The 27867-nt window shown below is 39.4% G+C and overlaps 1 protein-coding gene across 1 annotated transcript in view; it reads left to right on the top strand.

Moving 5' to 3' along the window:
• oxr1a (oxidation resistance 1a) overlaps positions 1 to 27867 on the top strand; it is a 248196-nt gene that overhangs the window by 17194 nt on the left and 203135 nt on the right. Inside the window, exon 2 of the mRNA XM_084726037.1 lies at positions 4176 to 4265. Within this exon, the coding sequence (XP_084582163.1) occupies positions 4249 to 4265 (17 nt within the window). The 5' untranslated portion in view covers positions 4176 to 4248. The remainder of the gene's footprint in view (positions 1 to 4175; positions 4266 to 27867) is intronic.

Below are 27867 nucleotides of genomic sequence, written 5' to 3'. Positions count from 1 at the left end.
CATGCAGTGGAAAAATTATTTTGTTGACTGTCATCCAGAATTGATGAAATCAACCCTTTACAAATCTGCAAAGAAGTGACAGAATAATTGCACTCTAGAAGCAGGTATGACATTGACGACAAGGCACCAGGCTTGCTCAAATGAAAAGTGAAAAGGGGCGGGACTTAGGCAGGGTCAATTGTATGTCCAACATGTCACTGAGTGATAGAACAAAACAATAATCTGTTTACTGTAGCCGAGATCTTTACATGGTTACATAAAATGGAACCAAGCCTACAAGATGGGTCGAGCAGAAAACCTGAGTTTGCTGCACATGATGTACTCTACTTGCTGTATTTAAAAAGATATTTCATTTAATTCAATTTAAGTTTTCAATGCACTGCTCACCTGAAAACCTTTCCAGTAACTGCTACAGTCATTCGGTGCTGCTGTTCTAACACAAGCCCAGCATCCACCTGTCGGCTCTGAGTGTAAGCTCCCCTGGGGGGAAGTTATTTCACTCCCAATCTCTGCTGCACTGAGCTCGCTGTATCCTTCCAGCGAGCACAACGTCAAAGCCAAATACAGTCCTGGCTTTGTACATTCTGCTTTTTTAGAATTTGGTTACAAATAGAACATGAAAGCTTGTAATTTGGGCCTGTGCAGTTTACAGAGAAGTTGAGAAGAAAAGAACATCCAAATACAATGTCAAATGACTTAAATGAGGCAATAGTCAAAAGAACTTTTTTGAGTAAAAAACTCCAAAAAGGCAGCTGGGTTCACTTTGATTCATGCTTTGTACTTGTATTCCTGTAGTATTCTTATTTTCTCCTCTTTGCTGGCTTCAAGTTTCTTTTCATGTTTCTGTATATTGCTTAAAATAGAGACTTACTGGGTTGTGCTCACTCTAAGCCCACTGGCAGGTTAAGCTGGCCTCATATAATCCCAAATAAAGTCTAAATGTATTTTCAGTTTTTGTCTTGGTTCAGTATAGACCCTTGAAAGCTTGCAGGCTTGTTATTATTTTTCTGAGGGGACTGCTGGGTTTGGTGAAGTAGTCTGTGTAATCATTTTAAAGCCCTGCAACACTGTGACGAATGGGAGGATGAGTCACATTTTAACAGCAATGGGGAAGGAAATTATGCGACTCTTTGAAATTATCTCTCTCTGCTCCCTGGGCTCTGAATTTTCCCTCAGATTAGATAAACAGTTCTCTTTAATGAAATGAAATATTTTATAATAATTGGCTGTCAGTGTGCATGTACCTGCAGCACTTTATGGCGAGGTGTTTCTCATCTCATTAATGTCCCCCTGCTGCCATAATGGTTGAAATGTTTCAGACATATAAAAGCTGAACCTGTTTAAATGTGATGTACTGCTGAAAACTTCAAAGATTTTACACTGATGTATTTCAGCAACTACTGTATGGATTCCCATGATTTTTTTGGAGACATGCTTGGTCCCCAGAGGACCAATTTGAGTAACTTTGGTTATCCTCTGACATTTCCTCCAGTTCCAACAGGTGGTTGACATTTATGTTTCTGAAGTTCAAATAAACTGTTTATTGTTTTTTTTAAGTATTCTTAAAAGTTTTTAATTACTAAAAGAAAGGGAAAGGGATATGTTCTATCTCTGTAATGTGTCCATGTCTGTCTGTGTGTTTTATTGACAGTAGATGGCAGGCTGAGCCCCCGTTCTTACTGATATTAAAGGTGCAGCTGATCAGCTGACCTAAGAGATTATAGCAGTACACTTTTCATGTTACATTTTTAATTAGTCTAATTTATGACAAAAACCTGATGAATGACATTCCTTGGCTTTACTGTGTCTAATTAACCTAACCTGCTTAACTACGTTGGCTATCATGGTAAAATATTCCTGTCAAATAAGCAACACATATCGAGAGGTACCGGTTCTGATTGGTCAGTACCAGATGTTAATGTTAAGGCACTCTAACGTACACATTAGCTGTAAACATAGCAGCATACAGTACAGTGTACAGTTGAAGCTGTTTGTCTGTAAATAAATGCTATAATTCCTAGCTCCAACGACAGCTTCGACCCAGACTCACTAAAGGTGGACCGACCTTCAAGGCGGAACAGCTTTTCCCATTCTAGTGACAAGCCGCTCCCCCGAGTTTTGCTCAGCTGTGAACGTAGCCGTGCAGTGTGTGTTCAGTTTAGGTTATTTGTCGGTGCTACAACCATAGGTGGACCAGTTATCCTGATTTTGGTGACAAGCTCCTTTGCTAAAGAGATGACCACAAAATCCTAAACCCCACTTACCCCCAGTTAAAAGACTCTACTTACATGTCACATCATTATTTTTTGCATCAAATTATGAAACGTAGTATTGATTCTGTGATTGTATTGGTACACTTTCATGTTAGCTTTGTCACTGTGAGCATGCTAGCGTCATTATGTCAGCATTTTCTTCAAAGTGCCACTATGCACGTTCACATCATATGAGACTGTAATTGGCAGCAGTCGAGATCAAAAAACTGTTCATGTCAGCTTAGCTGTAATTCAAAGACCATTAGCAAATAGCTGCAAATCCACCATCGCAGGTAGTTACAGCTAAATGAGATCTAATATAAACACTAAACAAATAAGTGAATTTAAAGGGGAGGATGCACAGTTTGCACCAAAAACATGTATGCTAGGTCAAGTTGCTAGTCACTGCCCCTGACCAAGAAACTGGCTTGTTGAGTTGGTCCCTACACAGCGGCTGTCTACTGCTCCTAATACTAGGATGGGTTAAATGCAAAAACCAAATCACACTGTATAATTGTATACATGACAATAAAGTTGACCTTTTTCTTGTAACTTTGCATGCAACTAATTTATTTATAAGTTGCAAAGCTAGCAGTATGAGTAAACATCTTGGAATAATGTGTCAACACTCCCAATTAAAAAACGTGTAATACATTTTTGTGTACTAGTGAATCCAGCCTTGAAACTGGTGCCAAACTTTTACCCTGTTACCTGTAATGAGTGTTTTGTCTGGCTCCTAACAGTGAGACTTCTTAAATCCTTAATCCAGCTAATTGCATTATCAAACGCACGTCATACCTGGAAAGTAATGCAATGTCAGAACAATTAGTCTTAACTGCAGGCCGTATTTAAAACCTTCTCTCGTCTGTTAAACTCAGTCTGCCAGCTATGATCCATTTCTGTGGCTCCTTGCCTGTGTCGTTATCACCTGTGAATCATGGAAGCCCCAAACTTGGCTGCTGCTCTGCCTTAGATTACTTCCAGAAGCGAGTACATCCGCGGTTTCTGTGTCACCTGAATGAATTATCAGATGTTTCCAGTGTCACACCACTTTGTTAACCTTTATGCCTGCTTATTCAGCTCTGCTCATGCTCCTCTGCCAGTGTGCAGGAGAGAGAGGGGGGAAAGAAACACTCCAGGTGTTATAAATGAGTACATGCTCTAACTGATGGAGGGGAGGAAAGAAGGTGGATGGAGCCCGGCCGGCCGCTATAATCACCCCATTCTCCTTCCCTTTCCCTCCCTCCTTCCCTCTGGCCCTCCACTCATCTCATTACAGAGAGGAGAGGGTGAGAAGTGAGGCCTGCATAGACCTCGGCATTAATTATTGAACCCTATCTTCTTTTACTCCAGCTCCTCCTCCACAGTCTCTGATAACCTTTACATAAAGGAGCAGAGGCTAACTCCCAGCCATTATACAGTGGTGTAGGTAGGTATAGCACAGACATATGGAAACTGTGCTACTTAATATCCTGCGTGTGACACGTTTGCCTACACAAGCAGATATGTAGTTCTCCGTTTTAATTGTGTTTAGCTTGTTCGTCGTCGCTCCAGTTGAGCTCCAGCGCTAATTAATTCCTCTCTGTTTTTTTTAGCGGCTGCTGTTGTGGCGGGGTAAAGCAAATAATTATTAAAACTGACATTTGACTCCACGCATTGTCGTTGCCATGTTGGCCGAGTTCTGCTCTGCTCGTTGCCTCCTGCCATGCCCAGTCAATTTGAAACGCTCAGCTGGAGGCCGGCTAATGGAGGTTGTTGGAGTGAGCGCGGGCCGAGGCATCCAGACAACTCGAGGGCGACCCGGCTGTGATGCTGAAAATCTCACTGTTATCTCTTCTCTGTCCCCTTTCTTTTTTTTTTTGCTTTGTATGTACGTATGTGTGCTTCTGTGTGTGTGGGTGCGTGCGTGCGTGCTTCCTGCAGGTTTTGAAAAAGTCAACATCAAACCTCGACCTCCCAAAGCCTCAGAGCAGGAGAAAAAGAAGACGCCGCCAAGATGTTCAGCACCAAAAGGTCAGCGCAATGTCACTTTTGATCTATTCTTATCCGCTCATAAAAAGAACGGCAGAAATCTCGGGGCATTTTAAAATGGCTTCTGTTGATAATGGCTGACATTTCTGGTCAGCCACGTTCAGCAGATGAGTTTGGATGTGAAGAGACATTGATGTGAAGAAAGGTGATGGTCAATTTCAGGTCACAACACAAAAAAACATCACAAAAACAACATAAAACTAATTTCATTATTGGTAAAGTCTGTGAACTGGGACCAGCTCAGTCTTATCATGTTATTTTGGTGCCAATTTGATGTGTGTTGCAATTCTCAAGAATTGTGATTCTACAAGTATTGTCATTTGTTGAATCATACACTTTTAGAGATGGTATATCATAATTCATGTTTCTTGAAACAATGCAAATCACATCAGTCTGTCTTTGTCTTTGTTTCAGGAGCATAATTTCTATATTGTATACAAAAGTGTTAAATAACATAATTTTTAAAGTGCTATATTTAGCTGTTCCTGGTCATCAAGTGGTGAACAGTAAATAAAATAAAACAAAAAAAATGTATTTGCTGCTGTCTCCTGGCAGGCAGTGTCCCTAACAAGTGATTTTTAAACCCACTGGCAATTTTATCTTAGTTTTTTTGACCCTTTGAGGTTGCTTTACCTGGTCAGTGTGTTGTGGTGAAGCCAGATTAAGTCAGTAACATGAAGTCAGCAGCTGTTTCTTCATATGTCCTGAAAGTATGGTGACATGTTGCTTTATGTTTAGCATATGAAGTAAAAAACTTTTTTTTTTTTTTTTTGATGAGACAGTACTGCGATCAAGATGCTAATTTCCTTTAGCACAGAATTCCCATTGTGTTAGCATGTAGGTAATGGACTAAGCTCTACTTCTTTATAAAGTAGGGCTGGACTGTATGGACAAAATTGTAAGTTTTGGTCAAATACCTCAATATCAACACTGTAAATGTGGATATAATGACAAAGTGAGTAAAGGCAAATAATAGAACAGCTAGAACAGTCTGTTAGTTCATTACTTCATTACTTCATTTTACTGTAATGCCGCCTTTAAAACCAGGAAAAGACACTTGTTGCATATCACGATCGAATGATATCCAAAATCTAAGATGATATCTAGTCTCATATCATCATATTGATATTATGTAGATAATATTGCCCAGCCCTGGAATCTGTTATTTCCCCCCCACACCTAATTTCTCAACAGATAGACCTCAGAAAACCCTTTAATTGAAGTGTAAATACTCTCTTTCGCACAGGTTTTGTAGGAAGTTAAGGAAAGTCAGTTTACAGTTCTCCTTGCTTGTGTGTACATTCTGTATTTTTAATGTGGCGTGTGGTAGCATACCGTCTGCATAAATCATTTATCACTTTGGCTTTTCTGGATGTTGACTGCAGGGTAGAAGTGGACACATTGCTTAGCCATTATGTGTAAGGTGGGTTAGCTGGATCAAAACAAAATGCTTTTGCACGTTTCTTTCTTGTTGTTTTAATCCTGGAATCAGTTAACAGCTGAAGTATTTTAAATAGTGGATCTATTACTGAAAACAGCACGTTCATTCTTCCATTGAAAAGGCAAATTTATTCCTCTTGAATAATTAATTCTTTGAATTCTAATTGAACAGTGCATTTTGAATCAATATGGTTATAATGTGCAGACTTATTACCTTAAAATCAAATTTTGTTTTCACAGCCTTCAGCTATATATCCTAGGGAGCTCCTGTGCTGAAATTGCAGCCTGCATGACTGTAGTTTTTCAACAGGAAATGTTAAATTGAAACTGTGAAATATCATTTATGTGCGACAGGCCACACTAGGAAAACAATCACTGTTATATTAATATTTATTTTATAATTTACTGGGTGTTTTTTTTTTTTTTTTAATTGTTCAGAAAATAATGTGGATGGGACTCTTTGTTCTTATATTCAGTGAATTGGAAGAAGTTTATATTTCTGGGGTATATTTTTTTCTGTACTTGTATCTGTCTAAACCTTCTTGTGCTCTGAGGACTTGGAAGTTGATGTGAAATCTAGGTATTTTCTGTGCGAGATCTACAAAGATAAAAGCAGACTGCCTGCAGTCCCCAGCTATAACTAAAGAGAAACTCTCCCTGTTTGCATTCCAAACTGAGGCCTGTGCGCTAAAAATAAGTTTTATTTTCACAAATCTGTTCCACAGTACCTTTAGTTCTTATTGTTCCGCAAATGATCCCGATCAGATGATCACGCTTGACCTTGTACATTGAAACGCCCAGTTTTATACTACACACCGACTTAGTTGTTATCTGTAGCTAAGCTCCATAGACAAGTGAGAGGGCTTTGTATTGATGGCAGCAGAATCCACAGTGTAAGAACCACATGGTGAGATTAAAGTGACATTCACCTCTCAAGTCCTGATTTACACTGACAAAGAGCACTTGATACGACATCGATCGCTGCTTATACACTTGTAAGTTTCATGAAGTTTATTTTAGGCATTTGTTTTCTGTCAGTTTGAGTATGAAGTAACATAATTGAAAGTTAAAGTAAAGTTAATTGATAAAAATGGAGGTGATGAAAGTGCATGTGAATCGAAATTCATCATTCACAAAACAAAATTGCCATTTATCATTTCAGTAAAGTGGCGTCAAGGGTTGGGATATAACAAAAAATAACAGAGTTCATAATTGAAGTGATGAAATGTATGTGAATTAAAAATAGTGATAAACTGTCAATTGATTTCATGAAGCTGATTGAGCTTTTATTTCTAACAGTGTTTCTGGGCTGTGTTACTGTCTACTATTCATTATTCACAATACCTAACTGACATTTATCATTTACAGTGAGCAATTTTTGTTACTTCCAGGCAAAATGTCAATCAAAAAGGACGTCTGGTGACTAACCAGACTCTCAACTTTCAGGCCCTGCCTGCTTATGATCATTTATTTTGGTTTTGAGTCCATTCTGGGCAGAAATAACAAAGGTTTCGTGCTGTAAAGAACAAATTAAATGATATATAAGAGCATCACTGTTTCAAATAAAACGTCATCAAGTTTATCAAACCAACTGAGAAGTTATCACATTGTTTTTCATTTTTACATTCATTTCATCGCGTCCATATTTTTTCAGTTAGTTTTTGTTATGAGAAATGGCAGTTAGGGCCTGTCTGATACCAGATTTTTTGAGCTGATACCGATATTAGGGAGTAAGAAATATATAGATATAGTTATATATTATACAGAATATACAGTAGAATATGTAAGTGCACATTTTTTGTAGTGATCCTCAAGCGTGGTGAATACTTGTGTCAAAGATACATAATGGAGGCAGGATATTTGACAGTTTAACAGTAAACTTTATTGTCCAAAAGGGAACAACACAAACACAAACAGAGCAAATTAAACCTGAATTACGTAATACCTAAACTGCTGACAATAAAGCTAACAAATAAAAACAATCTGCATTATGTTCCACTAAAAAAGTTCTCATATAGTCGCATACTGGACAACTTGTATGCCGATATGGATACAGGCCGATATAGCTGTGATAGGCTAATATTAGACCTGTAATATTGTTCAGTTAATATATTGGTCAGGCCCTAATGGCACTTCTGTGTTGCAAATGATAAATGCAGCATGTCACAACTGTTTTAATCCAATCGCTTGTTAATTTATCACTCTATTTTTCCATTTTGCATCCATTTTGACCCTCTGTTTGAACTTGCATGCATTTTCACCGCCTCCATGTTTGTCACTTAATTTTTGCAACTTCCACCCCTCATATGTCAGGACCAGACGTCCACAGAAAGAGTCAAGGAATGTGTTTACAGTGTGACGCTTGTGTTGTGGTAAAGTGAGGTATAGGGGGAGGTTACGGTATCATAATGTGATGCGGACTGAGCGCTGTCACAATGCTGCATCCATCCACCTGTCTCCTCGCAATGTGTGTGATCATCATACTGTGGGTGAGAGGATGATTAAACCAAGCCAGCTCTCCATCTTCAGGGAGCTGCGTCAGCACAGTCGATGACACGGATACGCTCAAAATGACTGTAATAGGCTGCCATCTTGAAATTCAAAGACTCCAAAAGCTCATTCACATTTTTGCTGAATATGAAACAAAGCTTTTTTTTCTCGCGCGCTAAACTGCTGAACGAAACATAAAGTGCAGGAGGAAATCTGTGTATCTGTCAGAGATTGCTGTGTGCTGTTGTGGCTTTATCTGTGGGTTTTTAATATTGGTTTTCCTCTCGGCTTCCCTCGAGTCATCTCCAGCAACACGTAGAACGCAAGAGCGTAATTAAAAGTCTTTCATTAAAATTTAATCAGTCAAACGTCTTAACGTAGCAGTTTACCTTTGATTTGAATGGAATGGAGTGTGGAGCAGACACACAGATAATAAATCCAAAGCATTAGCAGTTTGTGCTCCTGACTTTGTTTAGTGCTCTCTCCTCTGATGATATGAGCTGTTTGGTTGTTATGGATAAACTGGGGGTGCACGTATCCACAGCCTGATTGTTTGTGTCTACATGTGCTCATTAAAATGGAACTGGAGCGCCGTTAATCTGACTCTTTCATTCTGGATGAGAACATTTATGAAGTGATGCACCATAGCTTTGATTTGGGTTACGCATTTAAACTCTTACTGGCCGTAGCTCCTTCTGCCTTCCAGCATTAATCAAACACATAAAGAGAAGAGGTGGGATTCTCGTTTTTGAGTATTTATGATGTTTCTGTTGTTTTATGGACAGAGATGTCCTGAAATGGTCTGTTAGGCTTTCTTCACACAACCTGACATTGTGTTCATGTTTGTTCATTTCCTCATGGAACAGGGTGCTATTTCTTTGGCAAATGCTATTTGCACCCGGGTGTCAGTAGCCACAATGCTATTTACACTCAGGATGGAATAGCCATGTATTTAACCTAGCATGGCAGAGACAAGTATTCAGGTGTAGACAATGATACTATTTGCATCTGGGGTGTAAATAGCCAATGGGGCTATTGACACTTGCATGGCAGGGACAAACCATGATCTTTTCCTAAACCTAACCAAGTAGTTTTGTTGTCTAAAAATACCCAAACTGTGACTGACAACACTGACTTCCAGTTTGACACTTTATGGCTAAACTAAATAGCTGAATAGCTGCTGTGTGACTCTTCTCACCTGAGTGAAAATAGCCACTCAATATTTCTTTTGCCTTGGTACTTTTTCTATATTGAAGAAATGTGGTGAGACTTACTTGTGTAAATCACCCTGTGCAATTGTGTCTCATTCACAATTGTTGCCATTTTTGTGTCATCACTTTGCATCGATGTAGCAAAGTAGCGTGCTAGCTATGTATGAAAACAACATCCCAGTCAGCACAACACCATACCCATTTAACCTGCTGCACAAATCATACATGTGTGATTATTATTTAAACCCATCCAACCACGTCTAACAGTCACTGAAAGGTTGTGAACAAACTCCCTTGTCACGTTGTGCCTTGCTATCCAGTCCGTGTCACGTAACGAAGGTACTTGAAGTGTTTGTTATATTCATTCATTGCTTTGTGAAGTGGCACTATTTCATCTTAAACCAAATGGATTGGACAGATTGTGTAATTATATAACATTTGGTCTTAATTTTCACTTTCAAAAAGTGTGAGTTGTTTACTACCAGAGTAAAAGATACAAAGACTCAACCTTTCTAAATAAACCAGTTATTCCCATAATACTCTAGGCATTGTTGTAGCAACTTTTCACCGGGTGTTTGAACGTTTGTTCAGTGTTTATTTTTAGTCATTTCTCCCAGCAAAAAGCCTTCATATACGGCTCCTTCTTTGTGAGCCAGTGTGGGTGGACAAGGATTCAGATCAGGACCTAAAGGAACGCTGTTGCCATGTTGTCAGCTATTTTACTGTGACTGTTTATTCCAACCTGTCCTCTTCTTTACTATTCTAATCTATATGCCTGGATACACCCTCTAGTCTAGAGGTAACACTACAGTTGTGTTCCAGCTCTCAGAACACACTGGTATTAAAGCATCACTGGATGAATTTCATAATAACCTTTCAGCATATTTTAATTCAAGTGGTCTGAGAGAATCTTAGATGTCTGCTCCTCCCCTTGGCTCTGTTTTCAGGCTTCAGAAAATATAGCCTGTGACAAGAGACTTTGGCCAATCACTGGTAATTTCACATAGAGGGTTTTTCTATTGGCTGCTCTGCAGTACAAGTGTAGATGTGCGCACGTCCCTTCAGATGGTGAAAGCCTCATTTGATACGTTTTCAATAACTGCTTTGCCTACAATGCCGTAGAGTATTTTTTGTTTCTCAATTTATTTTCTTGATTCACTACACTATTAAAAAAATAGTTGCGACAGCTTAAAATTTCAAGACAATGCACTGCAATAGATTTTTGAGTTTTCAACCAAACTCAAACTTTTAAGTTTTGAAATAAGCTTTAAACTTGATTCTTTGAGTTTTAGAAACAAACAAATGGTCACAGTGAGCTGCAAACCTGATTTGTCTTTTTTAGTGCTGTAAAATTAAATGGTTTTAAGTGAAAATATCAAGAAGTTAGCATTTACTGTCACTGCAATTAATTTTATATTTTTTTAATTCAGTGCTTTGAGTTTCTAAAATTCAAAGCTTTAAGTTTATCTAAGGAAGAAATGTAAATTATCTCAACAAAAGATCAGCAGTTGGTAAAACTTTTTCAAAATTCTAGAATTTGAGTTGGGCTTCAAAACTCAGAAATCTATTGCAGTCCATTGCCTGGATATTTTGATTTATTTATTTTTTTTTACAGTGTAAGTTGTCATTCCGATGTAGGGGCCAGCTTGTACTAGTTTTCACCACCTATTAACCTGAGTTCCTCAAAATATCATGCACTTTCCTGCTCCTTCTTTGTAAGTTTAAGCAGCTTCTGCACATTTTTTGAGGTTTAGACATCCTAAAGTTGCCGTGAATTGAATATTCAGTGTATACACGATTCTTTCGTTTACATCCCAGTGAAGCCAACATGGTTGTCCAAACCATGATGTAAGTCACGTAGAGCATGTCCCTGCTCCACAAGGTGCTTCATTATGTTTGCTCATTATGTTTGATGCCACAGTGTTTGTATTGATGAGTAGTAAACAAACAGTGGGAAATAACTTTTGAGGGGGGACAGTGGTGTGTGTGTGTGTGTGTGTGTGTGTGTGGTATCTGAGCCTCTGGGGCCTGCTGGCCTGGGGCACTCTGCCCTGAGGCTGCAAAGCGCTGAAGGGACATTTTGAGAAGGCGAGACGCGGCGAGAGCGACTCGATAGGGATAGCAGAGAGGGGATTAGCAGGGAAACCTACGCGGCCCTCAAGCTTGAGGGTTTGGTGGGCGGGGCTTAGTGGATGATACAGACTGCAGAGAAAGATCTGGAAGGTTCTGCATGAGCTACGCTGATTGTTGCATACTGGCGCTTTAAGTGTTTACAGTGTATAATATTCCCATACTTGCACAGAGTTCTGTTTGTAGTTCATTTATGATTGAACTTACAATGTTTATGTATAATGACCTGGAATCATGGCTACAAAATTTTAAACTACCGCTTTCTATTTAATTTATAATATAGTAATGTTAGACTGAACCTAACATCGGGCATAATAATTACTAGTTATTACCTCAATAATGTCACCTTTTTACCATTTTTTAAGAATCCAAATATTGCACTGATATAATCATTTTACAGACATATTTTAGCAGGTTACAGTATTGTTATCAATATATTATTATACCATTGCTAAATAGTTATTGCCTTGTTGTTATCTTTAAATGTGTTTCTTCATAATAACCCTTTTTGTTTTTGGCCCCTTATTACCTTGTTACATAAATTTCAGTCTATTACCAAGGTACACCATTAATACCAAGCTATTACCTGGTTATTACATGTATCACTTACTACCTCATTATTATCAAACTATTACCCCACTGTTATCATGTTATTACCAAGCTGTAATGTAAAGTGCTACAAATTTGTTTGTGACAGTACTTGAAGTGGCGCTGACCTCATGCAACTCCAGTTCCAGCACACACCACGGCCTCAGTTTGACCCCAGTTCTCCAGCTAAAGCTGGATGAAGCATGATCTTCTGGGACTGTGTGGGGGTGTTTGCTTGGCTGACTGTCACAAAGAGTAATTTGGTTTCCGTCCTCGGTTGTCAGCCATGTTGGGGCATCAATTCAAAGTGGATCCTCCTCCCAGCTGTTTTTGGAAGCTGCCGGGACAGGAACAGGAAACAACTGTCATGCCGGCAGCAGCTCAGATGGAGATCTTGGAGAGACGGCGGGAAGGTGTCACACCTGGACCACTAATTGCTTTCAATGGGAGCTGTAATGAAATTAGCGCACTATGAGTTGGACTCATTAGTGGCAAAACAATAGACCAAATCTTTCCACAGCTTTTCTACATTGAAACTGACAGAGCTGTTAAATGTAGCTTGACTGGGATGTGTGCTGCATTGTGGGACTCCCCATTATAGTGACACATTGTGGAAAGGTGCCTTCCTGTGGTGGCTGATGGCTTCTTCCTCAGCCTCACTGGATGACTCATCACAAACAACCCAAACAATAAGGAGAGTAAACAGCTTTTATCTGTGTCCGTGATATGTGCAGCATGTCCTTGGCATACCATGATGACATAGTGTTCATGTACCTGCACCTCCGCCCTGCACAAATCAATATGTCACATCCTGATCATGGTAGTTAAGCTTATAATGACACGTTAGTAATTACAGTCTTAACAAAATATCAGATCTGACATTGACCCCCCCCACTCCTCCTGACCTTCATAAGGAGTAATTGGATAGCTGACTGTCTGTACCTCTGAGCTGTTGATCGACATCAAGGGGCCTTGCACTTGATTACTTATGTATGCAGAGGGAAGAGAATGGTTTCTCGGGAGTAGAGTGCATGCTGGGATGTGTTAACCCCCTGCGAAGGCCTGCTGATCCAATCATGATGAACAGGCCGCCATCCCGACGCCGCACAGCGACTCTCCTTGGGGCGACCTTGAAGGGTGTTGCAAACAGCGTGGCTGTGACTCGATGCATGAAAGCCACCCATTCAGAGACATTATCTGTCTTGCACTTTGAGGACTTTGTAATGTAATATACATTAGGACATAAGGTGGCTGTGCATGATTGATTTAGCTGAATACTAAGTGAGTTTTTGCATTTAATTATACTCTAAGTTGGCCACGGAAAAGAAGTGTGTCTGAGAGGCTTGCAGGTGTCCATTATAATCAAATAACAGCACAGCTCAGTAGCCCTGCTCAGCAGTTTAACCATCTTTTTAAAGCTGTGCACAAAGTGCAATATGTTAAACTACAGATAGCAGCAGCAACAGGGCTGCTTTGTTCTATGTTCCAACATAAAGGGAAATTAAAGTTTCAGGCAACCTTAGTCTTATTATAGATTTAGCATTGCACTCAGCAAAGTAATGTCTTACACAGGGCTGCAAATAACCAATTATTTTCATCATCAATTAATCTGTTGATTGTTTTCTTGACTGATCGATTATTTGTTTGGTCTATAAAATGGATCAAAAATGTGGATTGTGTTTCCCAAAGCCCTAGGTGGTGTCCACAAACCAATGATATTCAGTTTGTCAGAAATAATCATAAATATTTACATTTGGGTTGCTTAAATCAGAGAATTTAGACAATTTTTAAATTAAAATGACTCAAAATAATTATTTGATTTAAAAAAAATAGTTGGGGTTAGTTTAATGCTTGCTTAATAATCAATTGGTTAATTGATTAATCATTGCAGCTCTAGTCTTAGATCTGGGAACCAGTGTGTTCACAAAAATGACAAAGAACATGAGTGGTCAGACAGAAGTATATACGTAGTTAACAAACTTCTAGATTAGCCAGACTTTTTTTGGAAGAGAAAAGAAACAACAAACTGTCTTCCCTGGTTCAACTTTGCACTATAATAGTGTACCACAGATGTGCATGTACACAGTTTTCTTGTGTAATTGGATTATTATCCAAGACTTTGTTTGAAATCACTTCCTATTTATTAAATAATTAGTAATATACTGCTGACTATAATAGAGTAAATTATTGAGTGACTATTACAGGTAATGGTGAATGAGGAAGCAACACAGCCTAACAGTTTTTGAAGCTTTCTCTAGGATTTATTTTAATCTAATCTGATAAACCGTTTTATATAATCTGCACAGTTTAATACTAGAAAATGATGCCTAAAACTTCAAAAATAAGACCCCTGTTGTACAAAACCAGCTCTGTTTAACTGTGAACCGCTGAACTGACACTTACAGTCTGTGATTTGCTCATTTTTGGGTAGGGTAGGGTTAGGGATAGTATATGGGCAATGATGAAACTGACAGAGGGGCGGGACTGAGAGAAAGAAGCACAATTACATATCTGTCTGCCACTTCAGCACCACGGACAGCACCATCTATTCATTAAAACACAGCACAGTTAGGCTATAGAGAGTTTTGGAGATGTGCAAACAAAGTTATGGAGTTACTGATATGAAGTAGCCACACTGATGGTGAGCAGTGCAGGGAAGACAGGAAACGAGGGACAAGGAGATGGCAAACGACATGCATAAGTTTTCTGGCCGGACATGAACCAGAGATGTTGTCAGTGCTCTGACCCTTAGGCCACTAAGAAACACTGCAGTCTACAGTATTATACAAATCTGTGATTACACAAGATATTGGATTCTGATGTGTACCAAGCCAGACTAAAGTGGCATGATCACAGCCTAACACTCAGTAGACATGATGTCAGTCAAGGTACTGTCAGTACAACTATGGTGGAGATTAGTGTGAAAAAAGTTAATCTATCTGAAATCGTCAAAGGTAGTCGTCAGGTTTTTGTGTCAGACCCGAACTGATAAAAGAACAGGTGCTTCTCTCGGGACTCCACATTTAGCTCTGATGTTCGACAAGTGAACAAGGACTAATCCATCATACCTTAGAGGAGACTCAGACAGACAGACAGACATAAGGCTCAGAGGATCAGAATGCAATCCAGCTTCTATACAAGATGTCATGTGTTGAATAAGTGATGGTGAATCCTGAAGAACGCAGCAAGAAGTCTTTGTGATCTACAGCATGCTATGTCCGCGCACCCTAAGCCTGAAGATTTCTGCTTTTTAAAATTAAGTTTTTCCAAGTCACTGTCATGTGGTGCTTGCTCGTGGTGGGTCATTAAAAATATTATAAAGAATAAGATCTAGATTTGCTCTATATGAAAAGTGCCCTGAGATGACTTGACTATTCTGTATATTCAGTGGGTCAAACAAAGACAAGTACGAGTAAATGGAGTAGACTCTGGTCACACTAAAAACACTATCATCATTAATGCATGGAGGCCTTGGATCGGCTGCGTGTGCTGCTGGAGCCTCAGTCCTAACCAGTGCGACTGCTGAGCGAACACACCCAGAGTGGACGCGAGGCGCCTGCAAGAACAATGTGGATTTAATCAGTCTCCCAGCTAGAGATGTCCAAGTTGGCCTGTACCTCCACTGCTTAGTTTAACAATGCAGACGGCAGCAGCATTTTGATCAGGCGGACCTTCGATGCAGCAGGTCCTGGACATAGGAAGTGACAGCATCAGTAATAGAGCCAGGGAACTGCTAAACTGTGCAGGAAAGTGATGAGGAGGGGGGGCTTTCTGCTGACACAGGAAAGAGGGAGGTATCAAATGTCAAGAGACACATTAATTCTACTGTAAGACTGGATAAATATGCAGGGGAAGGTTTTGTGTGTGTCAGTGTTTCAGTTTGCGCTGCAGGGTCTCCGGTATACATGTACTCAGGTGTGATGAGTGAATGGAAATGGATATGGGTTGGGCGATTTTTTTTTTTTCTCATCAGCCATTGTCAGCTAGGGCTGGGCAATATATTGATATTATATTAATACCATGAGAGGAGATGAGATATCATCTTAGATTTTGGATATCGTTGCATCATGATATAGCAGAAGTGTTGTCTTTTCCTGGTTTTAAAGGTTGGATTACAGTAAAGTGAAGAAATTTATGTCCATTTACTGAGTGTTATCTATCAAAAATCTCAATTTGTTAATATTTTGTGAAAGCGCCATTGGTCAATCCTGCAGTATTGTTGCAATGTTAATATTGTTATTGATATATTTGGTCAAAAATATTGTGATATTTGAATTTGTATATATTTCCCAGTTCTAGCTAACCAGCAATAGTTAATATATTCCCCTCTTCCACCTCCTCACATCCTCCTGAGTCTGAGCTGGAAGATGCATGCGACTGGCGGGTTTGCTCCGTTACATGCCCTGTATGATAACTTGCTCCAGTAAACAAAATAACACTCTCAAAGTGTCAAGAACAGGGATGCACCGATCGACTGGCCAGAGACCGGAACCAGCTGGTTTTCAGCGTGACCGGCCGGTCAGCGTCACGCATCCGATTCTGTGCCCGTCATATTCACACATGTGTTCTGCGTTGTCTTGTCAGTGATTTATTATGAACATCCAATTTCATTTTACAAGAAAAGGTGCAAAAATGTTTCTGAATGTGGTCAATTATAGTTCTTAGACTGAAAATCGGCCAGGTCAGGCCCTTAAAAAATCAGAATTGGACAAGAAAACTGGAATTGGTGCATCTCTAGTCTAGAAATGTTCCTCATGAAACATTCTGAATCCAAGTTTCTCCCTTTTACTAGTCTGACTCAGAAAATGGCAAATTGACACCTGACACCTCATAGTTGCCTAGTTAACTCATCCTAAAAGACATTTCACTCAAACACAACAATCACCAACTCTGGTTTGGTTCATAATAATTAATGACTAATTAATTGATAATAATAATTAATCAGTAATTAATTGTTACATGTGAACACTGTTTGGCTATACAGGCTGTTTTCCTCTCTTTGCTCCACCAGTTCGGTGTACTTGTGTCCAGCTGAGAGGGTGTGTTCAGTGCTGCTGAATGAAAGTCCGATCGCCCAGCCCTATTTAAATTCCACTGTCATCTTTTCATTGACTGTTGATATTAAATGTGTTATCTGATTTATATTTTCACACCACCTTGTCCGCTCTAACCGCACAAGTCAGTTTCTGAGTATAATGAGGGCATTGTTCAGTCAAACTTCTCTTATTGATTGAAGGCAGTTGATTTGACTGACTCCACCACTCTATTGATCCTGCATGCTATTTAAAGAGAGTTTGGTGTGGAGGTAAACAGAGCGTTGGTCGATAATCAGTGGCCAAAGATAAAATCATAGCTCCCGCTGGGTTCTGACATGCAGATCTCCAGCTGAGCGTTACAGCCACTGGACTGAGCAGCGTCACAGACCATCAGTTCTGGACAAGATGATGCCTTTTGTTCTAATTGAGGAGGCAAGTTTACAGTTTACCAGCTTTGCAGGTTGTCGGTGGTAGAGTTGAAGTCCTGGCCTCATGTGGTACGCTGTCTTGTATAATGATCACAAGGATAAACACCACTACCATGACAACAGCATGTTGTGGCTGTCTGAAACACACGGCCTTGGTTTGTCTCAAGTGCACTCTCACAACTATGATGACAGATGGTATGCTCCTGTTTTAATCAGAGTAAAGTTCACATTGCTGCTCTTTCCATTCTAATGAAAAATTACTGGAAAAAAAGGCAGCTCTGGCCTTTTTCAGTCTATGCTTTAGGGAAATTGTAACCTCCATGCAAGTATGCCCTACCACACCAATCGTATTTTAATCTTGATGTGTGGGTTGGGATTGTGTGTGTGTGTGTGTGTGGGGGGGGGGGTTGGGGGTATTGGTGGCACTGTCATGGGGCAAAACATCCCATAACCACTGTGAACACTGGTGATGTTTAAAAAGCCCTCTTAATGGTGGAATAGCATTTAGCAGTGCTAATTTTGCAGCATTTATTGCTTCGCAAGCAAGAGACCATTTGTACTTTGCACTCTCTTAGCTTGCTGCAAATGTCATTCACTGCCAATTTACATGAAATTAAAATAAAACACTGTTGGATTCTGTTTTTAAAAAGCATAAAAATCAATGCACCAGAGGTAATGTCTTTTTATTGCTTGACACCACCAGCCTGTTCTAAGTCCATCCACATCAGGTGTGGAAGTCTGCCACAAATGTGGTTGACACAGTCACAATTTGGATAGGTTTAGGGCTTTTACACAGTGTCTCAAACAGCCGCTAAACATACCTTGTGCATCAGTATGAGCTGCAAAGGTGCATGATAAAGGCATCAATATTTGACGAGCTTGGATGAGGACTGTTGTACCCACATGCAACTTGAAAAGGACAGTTCAGGCAGGGATTCAGGTGTGTAATGCTAATGTAGCCTTTCAGTGCTAGCCTCAGGCAGAGATAGGAACCAGGCTACTGGGGTCTGGTAAGCTCACTTCTTTCTTACACCACTCCCCCAGATTTTTTTTTACTCTCGAAGTCCTGGAAACAGACTTTGATGGGTAAAATCACTGCACTTCCCCAACTGTGTTAATGGGAACATTCTGAAAATAAAATATACAAAGTTGTTAACATGCTGGCAAACAATTGCGCATCCAGCAGATGTGGATAGGGCTGGGTATCATTAGAAAAATTACAATACCAGTACCAATACCATTACCCTTAAAGTGACACCAGTGTCAGTAGAGCAGTTCCTTTGATACCTTTTTTGGTGGCATTTTGACATGCTGAACTGCCAGCTCAGTCAAACACACCGCTCTTGAGGCTGTAAGGGTTGTAGCTGCTGTGTTAGTGGGCCAGTCACATGTTGCATTAAATCAAAGAACCTTTGTGATGATTGGCTGCAACCAAAATCATACAAAGAGTTATTTTTTTTTCTATATTTGGGTACAGAAAAGTGCAACTGTGGGTACTGTTTAACTGGAGAAGTTTTGATACTACTTGGTACTAGTTTATTCTGGTCAATACCTGCAGTGAAAGTTGCTAGTTCTTCAAAGAATTACAGATTTGGTGTGAACTTCTCTTGCATACCGTAAAGGTATCGAGTAGCCAGACATGGAGCAACATTAGCATTCATTGGAAGTGTCTGGCCACCTGACGAGTGTGCTTTAGTGGCTAAATGTTCCACTGGGTTCACTCGCTAGTTGCTAGCTCTACCTTTGCTCTTAGGACCAGCAGGTTTCGGCATGTTTACCCGTAAAAACATCTGCCTGTTGCAGCTGGAAATGGTGAGAAGCTTTGGATCAGACAACCAAATTGGCCTAAATTAGCTAAAATATGCTAAAATGTTTTGTAGACCTGCAGGTAACTGCCAAATAGGTTAATTCTATGTGGGTTTGTCACTATGAGCAGCTTTTACAGTACGTCATGCACAGTGATTTAAGCCATTATTGGTCTAAAAATATTGATTAACGCTGCTTTAAACATTAGCTAGGCATTTGTACGTCACATGTGAATACAGGCTTAAAAATCAGGCAACCGATTCTGGAGAAAGATAGTTGATTGTTGAGGCTTATTCCCATGTTGTCAAATACCAACGAGTCCAGGTCACAAACCTAAAGCATCAGCCTGAGAATGAGACTCAGCACTCACCTACCTTTCCCAAGAATCACTTACCCCACCTTCAGTGTTGTTTTCATGTCTGTGAAATTGTATTTACGTTCTTATGATCTAGCCCAGAAATGTCATGTAAATGCCCCTGGGATTCAACAAGTCCCTGCTCTGGTTTGTATCTTTTTGTTGTTGTTGCTTAATGCAGGTCATGTATTAATGATTAACAGGCTGAATCCAGTTCATGTTTATATCATCTGCATTATCAGGGCCTGTTCCCAGTGCACCCAGTGCCTGTTTATTTTTATTCATGTACCCAGCATTCTCTGGCACTGTGCAATCAAAGCGAGTGGTTGGGGATGAGCTGCAGCTCCACCCTAAGGATCCACCTCACCTCATAAACCACAACATCACCATAAAAACATAAGAAAAAAGCATGTTTTTAGGGTTTAACATGCATGTTTTCTCAGAGGCCGGTGATGTGTTATTTGTCCGTTCCTCCTCCTCCTCCACCAGTTTCCCCACTTGTCAGTCACTTTGATGAGCTGTCTGCTATAACCTGGAGCTGTCCACCTCTAGCTGGGGGCTATAAATCTACAAGAAAAAAAAAAAGAAACAACGGGAATGTTCAGTGTTTTTGAACAGGTCTTCTCCACCGGTCACGTGTTCCTTGCTGCTTTCTCCTGTTGTTGCTGTGACCTTTCTGTGCCTGACAGCTGCACGACAACAGTAAACAACACTATATATGCCAGGAGCCAGATTTATGTACATGTACACGTGATGTATTATATAAAACACAGGCTAATCATTTCTGTTACTTAATGTCTAAATTGGTGCATGTCGTAACTGTAAAGGGATAGTTCAGGCCATATGAACTGGCGTTGTGTAGGGCACTTATTGATAGTCAGTGTATTAATATCTATAGTAGTGTTGTCAAAAAAAAATAAATAAAAAATATATATGTATATATATATAGATTCTAAATATTTGAAATAGTCTCAATACATTCTGCAGTATTGATACACTGGAATCAGTTGTGCTTTTTTACACACACACAGACATTGAGATTGATTAGATGATTTGGTTATTTTTAAATGTTTCTAAAAGGCTTGTCATGTGTTACAGTCTTGTTATATCTTTCAAGAAAAATCTAAAAAAATGACACCCTCAATATTGTGTTTTTCAACAAAGCAACAAAAAAAGAAAAAAAAAAGTCTACAAAAGGTCCATCTAAAAAAAAAAAATATCTTTACAGTCTTAAGTATGCGAACATTTTCACCATGTTACTTTGCAATCAGACAGCCTTTTCTAGTTAGAAACCAATGTTATACAACACAAACATCCCTTTCTCCAAACCAACCAAACTCCATAGGTGAAATGAGTAATTTTATCTCACAGAACACGGGGAGCTGCTGGTCTACTTCTGCCTTGATCTGTTGTTTGTTTGTGTTATTGAGTGACTTCGGTGAACCTCCACAATCCTTTTAAAATACCAAAGCCACAAAATAGCACAAACAAACTAACAGATTGAGGCAGCAGTAGACTGTGCTCTGCGAAGTAAAATGACTAATTTCACCCATGGAGTTTGGTTGGTTTAGAGAGAGCAGTACTTGGCTTATATTATGGCAGATTCCCACCAGAAAAGGGCATATGACGGCAAAGTAAAGTGGTGAAAAGTTTTTTTTTTTTAGGTGGACTTTTTTTTTAAGTGACTAAAATATCTTTTATTGCTGATCCTGTCCACAGCAGTAAATTGCTTAGCTTCTGTCCTCAGTGCTAGTTAAAACACCGACTATGGATATCTACCTCATGTAACTCCATAAATAATCTGTACTATCCCTTTATTTCTTGATTTTTACAGTTGCAGCTGAGCTGAAGCCCTTCAATAAGAATATGTTGGGGGTGCAGAACAAAGAAACAGCTATACGTATCCTCAGGAGCCTTAATCAGTCGAAATGTATTGCCTCACATATCAGATCAATGTACAGAGGTTGAATGTCACCTAGTGAAATTGGTGAAAGTGAGCCTGCAGGCCATGGGCACCAGCTAATGAAATTTTGATGCAGCTTTATTTAGAACTATATTTTACAGGATTACGTTCCAGGCTCCGTTTCCAACTTCAAAGGCGAGCTTTCACCACTGCTGGGGGTGGAAGCAAGCCTAGCCGCGCCGCCACTCCCCAGAATGGGAAGGTTCCTAACAATTTTGTGCTTGTTTTTTTTTTTTTTTTTTCTCTCTTTCCTTCATCATTCAGAAGGCTTTCAAGTGATCAGTTCTAATCTGACTCACTTTATTTTTCATCCTTTTCCCACTTCGCTCTGTTAATCCATGAAGTGAGATATGCAGCGGGGTTTGTGTGTGGCTCCCTCGATTAGATTAGATTAGTGCTTTCATCACTCGTGGCCAGATGAGAGATAGAATGACTGGGGATGGAGGGTGTTGGCGGGGGGGTGTTTATAGAACTGCCAGCTCTTTCCATTTAAATGGTTGTGAAGTGGTGACAGCTTTACCCCAGAATAAACACTTGATGATGGGCTGTGTATGTTTGATCATGGTAATATGTCTGCTGTTCATATGCCTTCATATCCCAGAGTTGATGTGAATGCATTTCACTGGTTCCATATTGCGGTTGTCTCAATGTGTTGAGTGTTATATAGTAGCGCCGCACGATTAATAGTGTTAAGATCACAATCTCCATTCAGGCTTCCGTGCCGCCTCATTTTCGTCATATTTCTGCTGCGTTTGCATTAGCAGGGAGAGCTATTGCGTCGAACCGAACGCACCCAATTTCACCCCATGAGCTGCGTCAACATATGACAAGTGTGTGTTTCTGCATGTGATGAACTGCGCGCGGAAAGAAGGGGACAGGACTTGATGCAAATAAATCTTAACATGTGGGAGAGATGCGGGAGGAAAATGCATGTAGGGAACAGCAGCAGAAATGTGTCAGAGTTGCAGAAACTCATGCATGCGAAGGTGAGGAGGAACAAATAAATGTATCCGCCACCGCTTCTGACAAAAATGCTGAATTTGTGTGCAACCACATTTGACAACGATGACAGTCAAATGACTCTGCAACAAATATCATAACATTATGAAAGTGCACAACCACTTGAAACATCACAAAAATGCAGCATCATGAAGCTTTCAAGGCCAGGAAAACTTCATGGAAAAATGCAGATGCAATGATGTATTAGACTTTCATCATTTCATTTTAATACACTATTACACTTTTCCCCCAAGTTAGCCAATACTTTGGGGGAAAAATGCTACTCGATGCCTTCCTACAACAGTTTTTCATGCTGTGCCGTAACTATGAAGTCAAACACGGGTCTGACAGAATTAAATCCATGATGATTGAATCATGTACAGTCTGAGCCTACAAACTCTACATGATTGTTTGCTCGATAAAACGTCACTGCTTGTGTGGGCGCAGGCAACCTCTGGCTACAGATGAGCTGTGTATTAATTACACTTGTTTTTATTTCCTTTTATCCGCTGCAATTGTACCGTACACTCATCTATTCAGAGACACAACACAAGCATGAATGTTGTAGGGGGTAGTCCATGGATTTTGGCATTGTGCGTATATAGTTCCCATCCTCAAAGGGAAAAAAGCCTACAGTTGTTTTGTAACTACACACATACAGTAAACATTGTTCCAAAGGTGTTTTAAAGAGCAGATAAGAGATTTGGTTTTCTTACAACATTGATATACAGGGGGAGTTTCAGCTGTGTTTTTCAGTCACCTCTCTCATGTTTGTGTATTTTGTTATTATGAAACAAGTCTTCATGCGCTCAGCAATGTCCCTGAATGCATCCCGACACTGACAGAAGACTGAATCCGCTGCTGCCGTCTTGCTAATGGGTTTCTGTCTCTATGCAGCCTGTGTAGACGTGTTCAATTTATCGTTCCATGCAGTTGCATATGAGTTAGAGATGTTCCGATTCCATTTTTTCTTTCCTGACGCTGATTCTGATACCTGAACTTTGCATATCAGCTGATACAGAGTACTGATCAGATACCAGTGTGTTTAAAAATAAAATATATGTATAAATATATTATTTTTAACAGCTGTGTACCATTAAACAAGTATGGATGTGATATGATTGCTATCATTGTTTTATGGCCAGGCTTGTTGGCGTACAGAATGCTGCTGGGAAGTAGCAAGGTCCTTAGGTCGGAGCTAATAAATTACACAGAATCTGATCAGTGCATAGCCACACGTACTAGCCAGTACCCAATCCAGCATTTTAGGCTGTATCAGTGCACTTTTCAATACTGGTATCAGTGTCAAAACAACCCAATATGGGTTATTTTTTTTAGGAACCAGTGTGTCCTTTACCAGTAATGATCATATTGTTTCTTTTGTCTGCATGAAGACGATGTGGACTGCATTAAACGCATTTTCATTAAAAATTGTAGGGCTGCAACTACCAAGTATGTTCATTATTAATTAATGCATTGTTTGGTCTATAACATCCCATAAAGTAGTAAAAAATGGCTGATTGCTAATATATTCAGATTGTTTGTTTTTCAAAACACCATCGGTCCAAAACCCAAAGCTGTTCAGTTTATTTCAGAGAAACTGGCAACAGGATACGGATTCCCATTTCTGCCAGTAAAAGAAAAAAACATTTCTCCATGGTGAATCATAATAATCATTAAAAGTTCTAATTATGATATAAAAATGTCAATTTAGAAGAAATTTGACTTTTTATCTCATGGCTTCTTATAATTTTGACTTTTTACTGCATAATTATGATGGTTTTTATCTCATAATTTTATAATTTAGATTTTTTTTAATCTCATAATTTACTTTTCACCTTACAATTATAACTTTTTATGTCATATATATTTAATCTCTTTAGTGGTGGAAATGGGCTTCCATAACAGCTAATATTTGGTACTGCTGCTTGAGAAATCAATCCTGACTGGAATCATGTAACCCCAGCGTACAGGATAAAAAGCACATTAACTCATAAACCAGGTGTGCAGTGCATGCCCTCGTACTGCGGTCCCTGGCATGTGATGAATATCCATGTTGCGTTCAAGTACAGTCAGCCTTCGCCTTTGGCCTTCTCCCTCCTGATGACGGCCTCTCTCCCTCTGGTTGTGTCTCTTTGCACGTCTCTGTGTTCCTCTCTTTCACTCCTGTCTTTCTCGTCCTCCTCCTGCCGGGTGGATGGTTTGCAGCTAAACTAGGTGCAGCAGCTGGCGCCCCAGGAGATCGCTGACCTGGGGTGAACACCGAAAAGAACAGTCAAATTAACGTTTTATTTCATTACTCAACATTGAAACACCAGCAGTACTCAATGTCATCTAGAGGGTAAACGCTGCTCGACCGGGGGGGACAACGACAACAACAACAACAACAACAACAACAACAACATCACAACACAGGAACACACAGCACATTTACATCTCCAGCACTGGAAGCAACACCGGAGTTTATTTAAATTTTTCTGTGTATCTTAGACTATAACAGTTATTTGTAATGCCGACAGCATCTCGTTCTTCCTGTTGTCTCATCCTCTCTTTATCTCCGAGGGTGCAGTATTATGTCATGCAAACAGATTGGGCCAGCGGTAGCCAGAGAGCACCTCCGGCTGGTTGGATGTGTTTGTTAAGCATGATAATTCACTGTGGGGAGAGTGCCAGAGGAAAAAAACACACACACACAACTCACAACTGCCACCATTTCAAAGATAGTCTGTAACTGTGCAGTCTTTTCTCTGTCTGGGCTTTCATCCTCGTGGCTCAGATGATTCCATATCTTATATAAGGAGAGATTAAGAAAATATAAATAAATTATATACACACACAAAAAAAGAGTCCAGACAAAAAGGCTTCAAACAGCCAGCAATTAGGAATCAGATATGCAGCATGTACGCTATCTCCCTCTGCCACTGCATCTAACTCACTTTGCTGACTGCTGTGACATTTTTGTGATCGTGGAAAAGTGCAGTGGCTGAATTTATTGTTGCAGGGCCTCTGCTTTTTCTTTTTTCTTTCTTTTTTTTTTTTTTTTTTGATGAATGCGCTCTGAGCTCATCCTTATCTGGCAGGAAGCATTAAAGTATGAATCATAGCATTTGTTTTTCTGTGATTTCCCAAAGTGACCGACCGACAATGGCATCTAAGGACGGCAACACGGGCTGTGATGACCAATGTCAAAGTGCTTCAAATGAAGGACAATGCTTATGACTGCAGGATGTAAAATAAGGCATCATCTTTATAGTATCTGTCATTTGGGATACATATGCATATGAGAACGATTTATGTCACTGTTCAAAATGAGAATATTTTGATACATGAACATAATTCAGTCCATCAAATGTATGCATTGTGCTAAATTCTCAAATCTGGAGACATTGATGTGTATACAAGGACATCACTTTGTGTTGACAAGTGGTGGAAACGTAAGTGCTCAAATAAAAAAACAATTACACAGTCAACAACATATGCAATTGAAAGCAATGTAATAGGGGGATCGGTATGAAGTCAAAGTAGATCATTACGGCAGGTTAAAAAAGAAATTGCATAACGGCGCATCAAAAGGGCGCATCAAAACAACTACAACAATACAAAAAAGCCTTGGCTACTGCAGAGTTGACAATAGTCAAAATGCAAAACAACATTGACTGCACAAGTAACACAACTGCAAAATCATTTCAATCAATCAAATAATGGAAAGTCTAAAATATGATGAAATAGAGATGACTAAAGGAATAACAATAACAACAGTAGCTACAGATAATAAATAAATCAACCTTAACCTGAACTGTTGAGTTTAAACTGCCGTGTTGTTTTGATGCTGCTGGACATTCCCAGCAACGTCCCCAGTGTAAATGACACCTATGGTCATATATGTTCCTTTCATGTTTGATATGTTGCCATTCATGTATTCATCAGTTGCAGATGTGAGAATAGATATGTTACATAGGTAATACATAAGTGGCCATACATGAATACATCTTCCACATATGTACAACTGACTGGATACATTTGAAATAGTACATACATTTACTCTGTAGCTTGTATAAAGGTCAGATCACGTTAGTTCTGTCATTAGGATCGTTACAGATTAAACTCTGTTTTGTTGTGTGAATATATACCTACTTTATGTTCAAAGTTTCCTGTATTTAGTTTTTTTTTTTAATAGTTTCAAAGTCATAATTGACTGGCTTTCCAGATGTGTTCTTTGAAGAAGTTTCAGATAATAAGCCTATTAATAATGGTGTTTTTACAAACTTACCCCAAAAGAGGAACAAAAAAAAAATGGGTGAGGAAAACTTGAGGAAACCGGACACCTCTGCATTTGTGTGGCAAATAAACTATGACACAAATTTTTCAGTATATTCTACTACATTGAGCAAATTTGTAGCCTTAGTTTATCTATTTTTTCAAAAAATGACCAATGTTTTAACTGACAAATTAGAGCTGAGCGATATATTGATATTATCAATATCATGATATGACACTATTCTTAGATTTTGGATATCGTTATATCCTGATATGACAGAGGTTGTGTTGCCTTTTCCCGGCTGCATTACAGTAAAGTGATTTTCTGAACTTGGCAGACTGTTCTCGTTGTTCTGTTACTTGCCTTTACCAAGTTAGTCATTATATCCACATTACTGCTGTCAGTCTTACAGTGTTAATATTTTGTGAAAGCAACAGTAATCATCCTTACAATATTGTCACAATATTGACAGGTTTCGCTATCAAGGTGTTTGGGTAAAAATATTGTGATATTTGATTTTGCCCAGCCCTAAAAATGCTTTTTCAAACATTTGTGTTTACAATAGCTTACATTTTACAGTACAGTACGGCAGAAAAACAGTACTATGTATTATTTAAATAGTGATAGTAATTCAAGATACAAACATAATGGCGAATATAACATATAGTATTTGTATTGAGGCTAAAACAGTGTTAACATTGATTTATAAGACTAATATCACTGCTGGTCACATGATGACTTGACACTTGGTTTGTAGGTTCAACCACTTTGACCTGATTGGATGAACAGCCTGTAGTGGTCTCTAGCAGACCATCATATGGACTTGACTTTACAGGTCTCTGTAATGGATGAGGAGGGAATATAGTGGTCTCAGAGTGCC

The sequence above is a fragment of the Lutjanus erythropterus genome, chromosome 9 (genome assembly GCF_056507025.1).
Source record: "Lutjanus erythropterus isolate fLutEry1 chromosome 9, fLutEry1.hap2, whole genome shotgun sequence".
Lineage (NCBI taxonomy): Eukaryota > Metazoa > Chordata > Actinopteri > Lutjaniformes > Lutjanidae > Lutjanus > Lutjanus erythropterus.
This window is presented reverse-complemented; position numbering and strand designations above follow the sequence as displayed.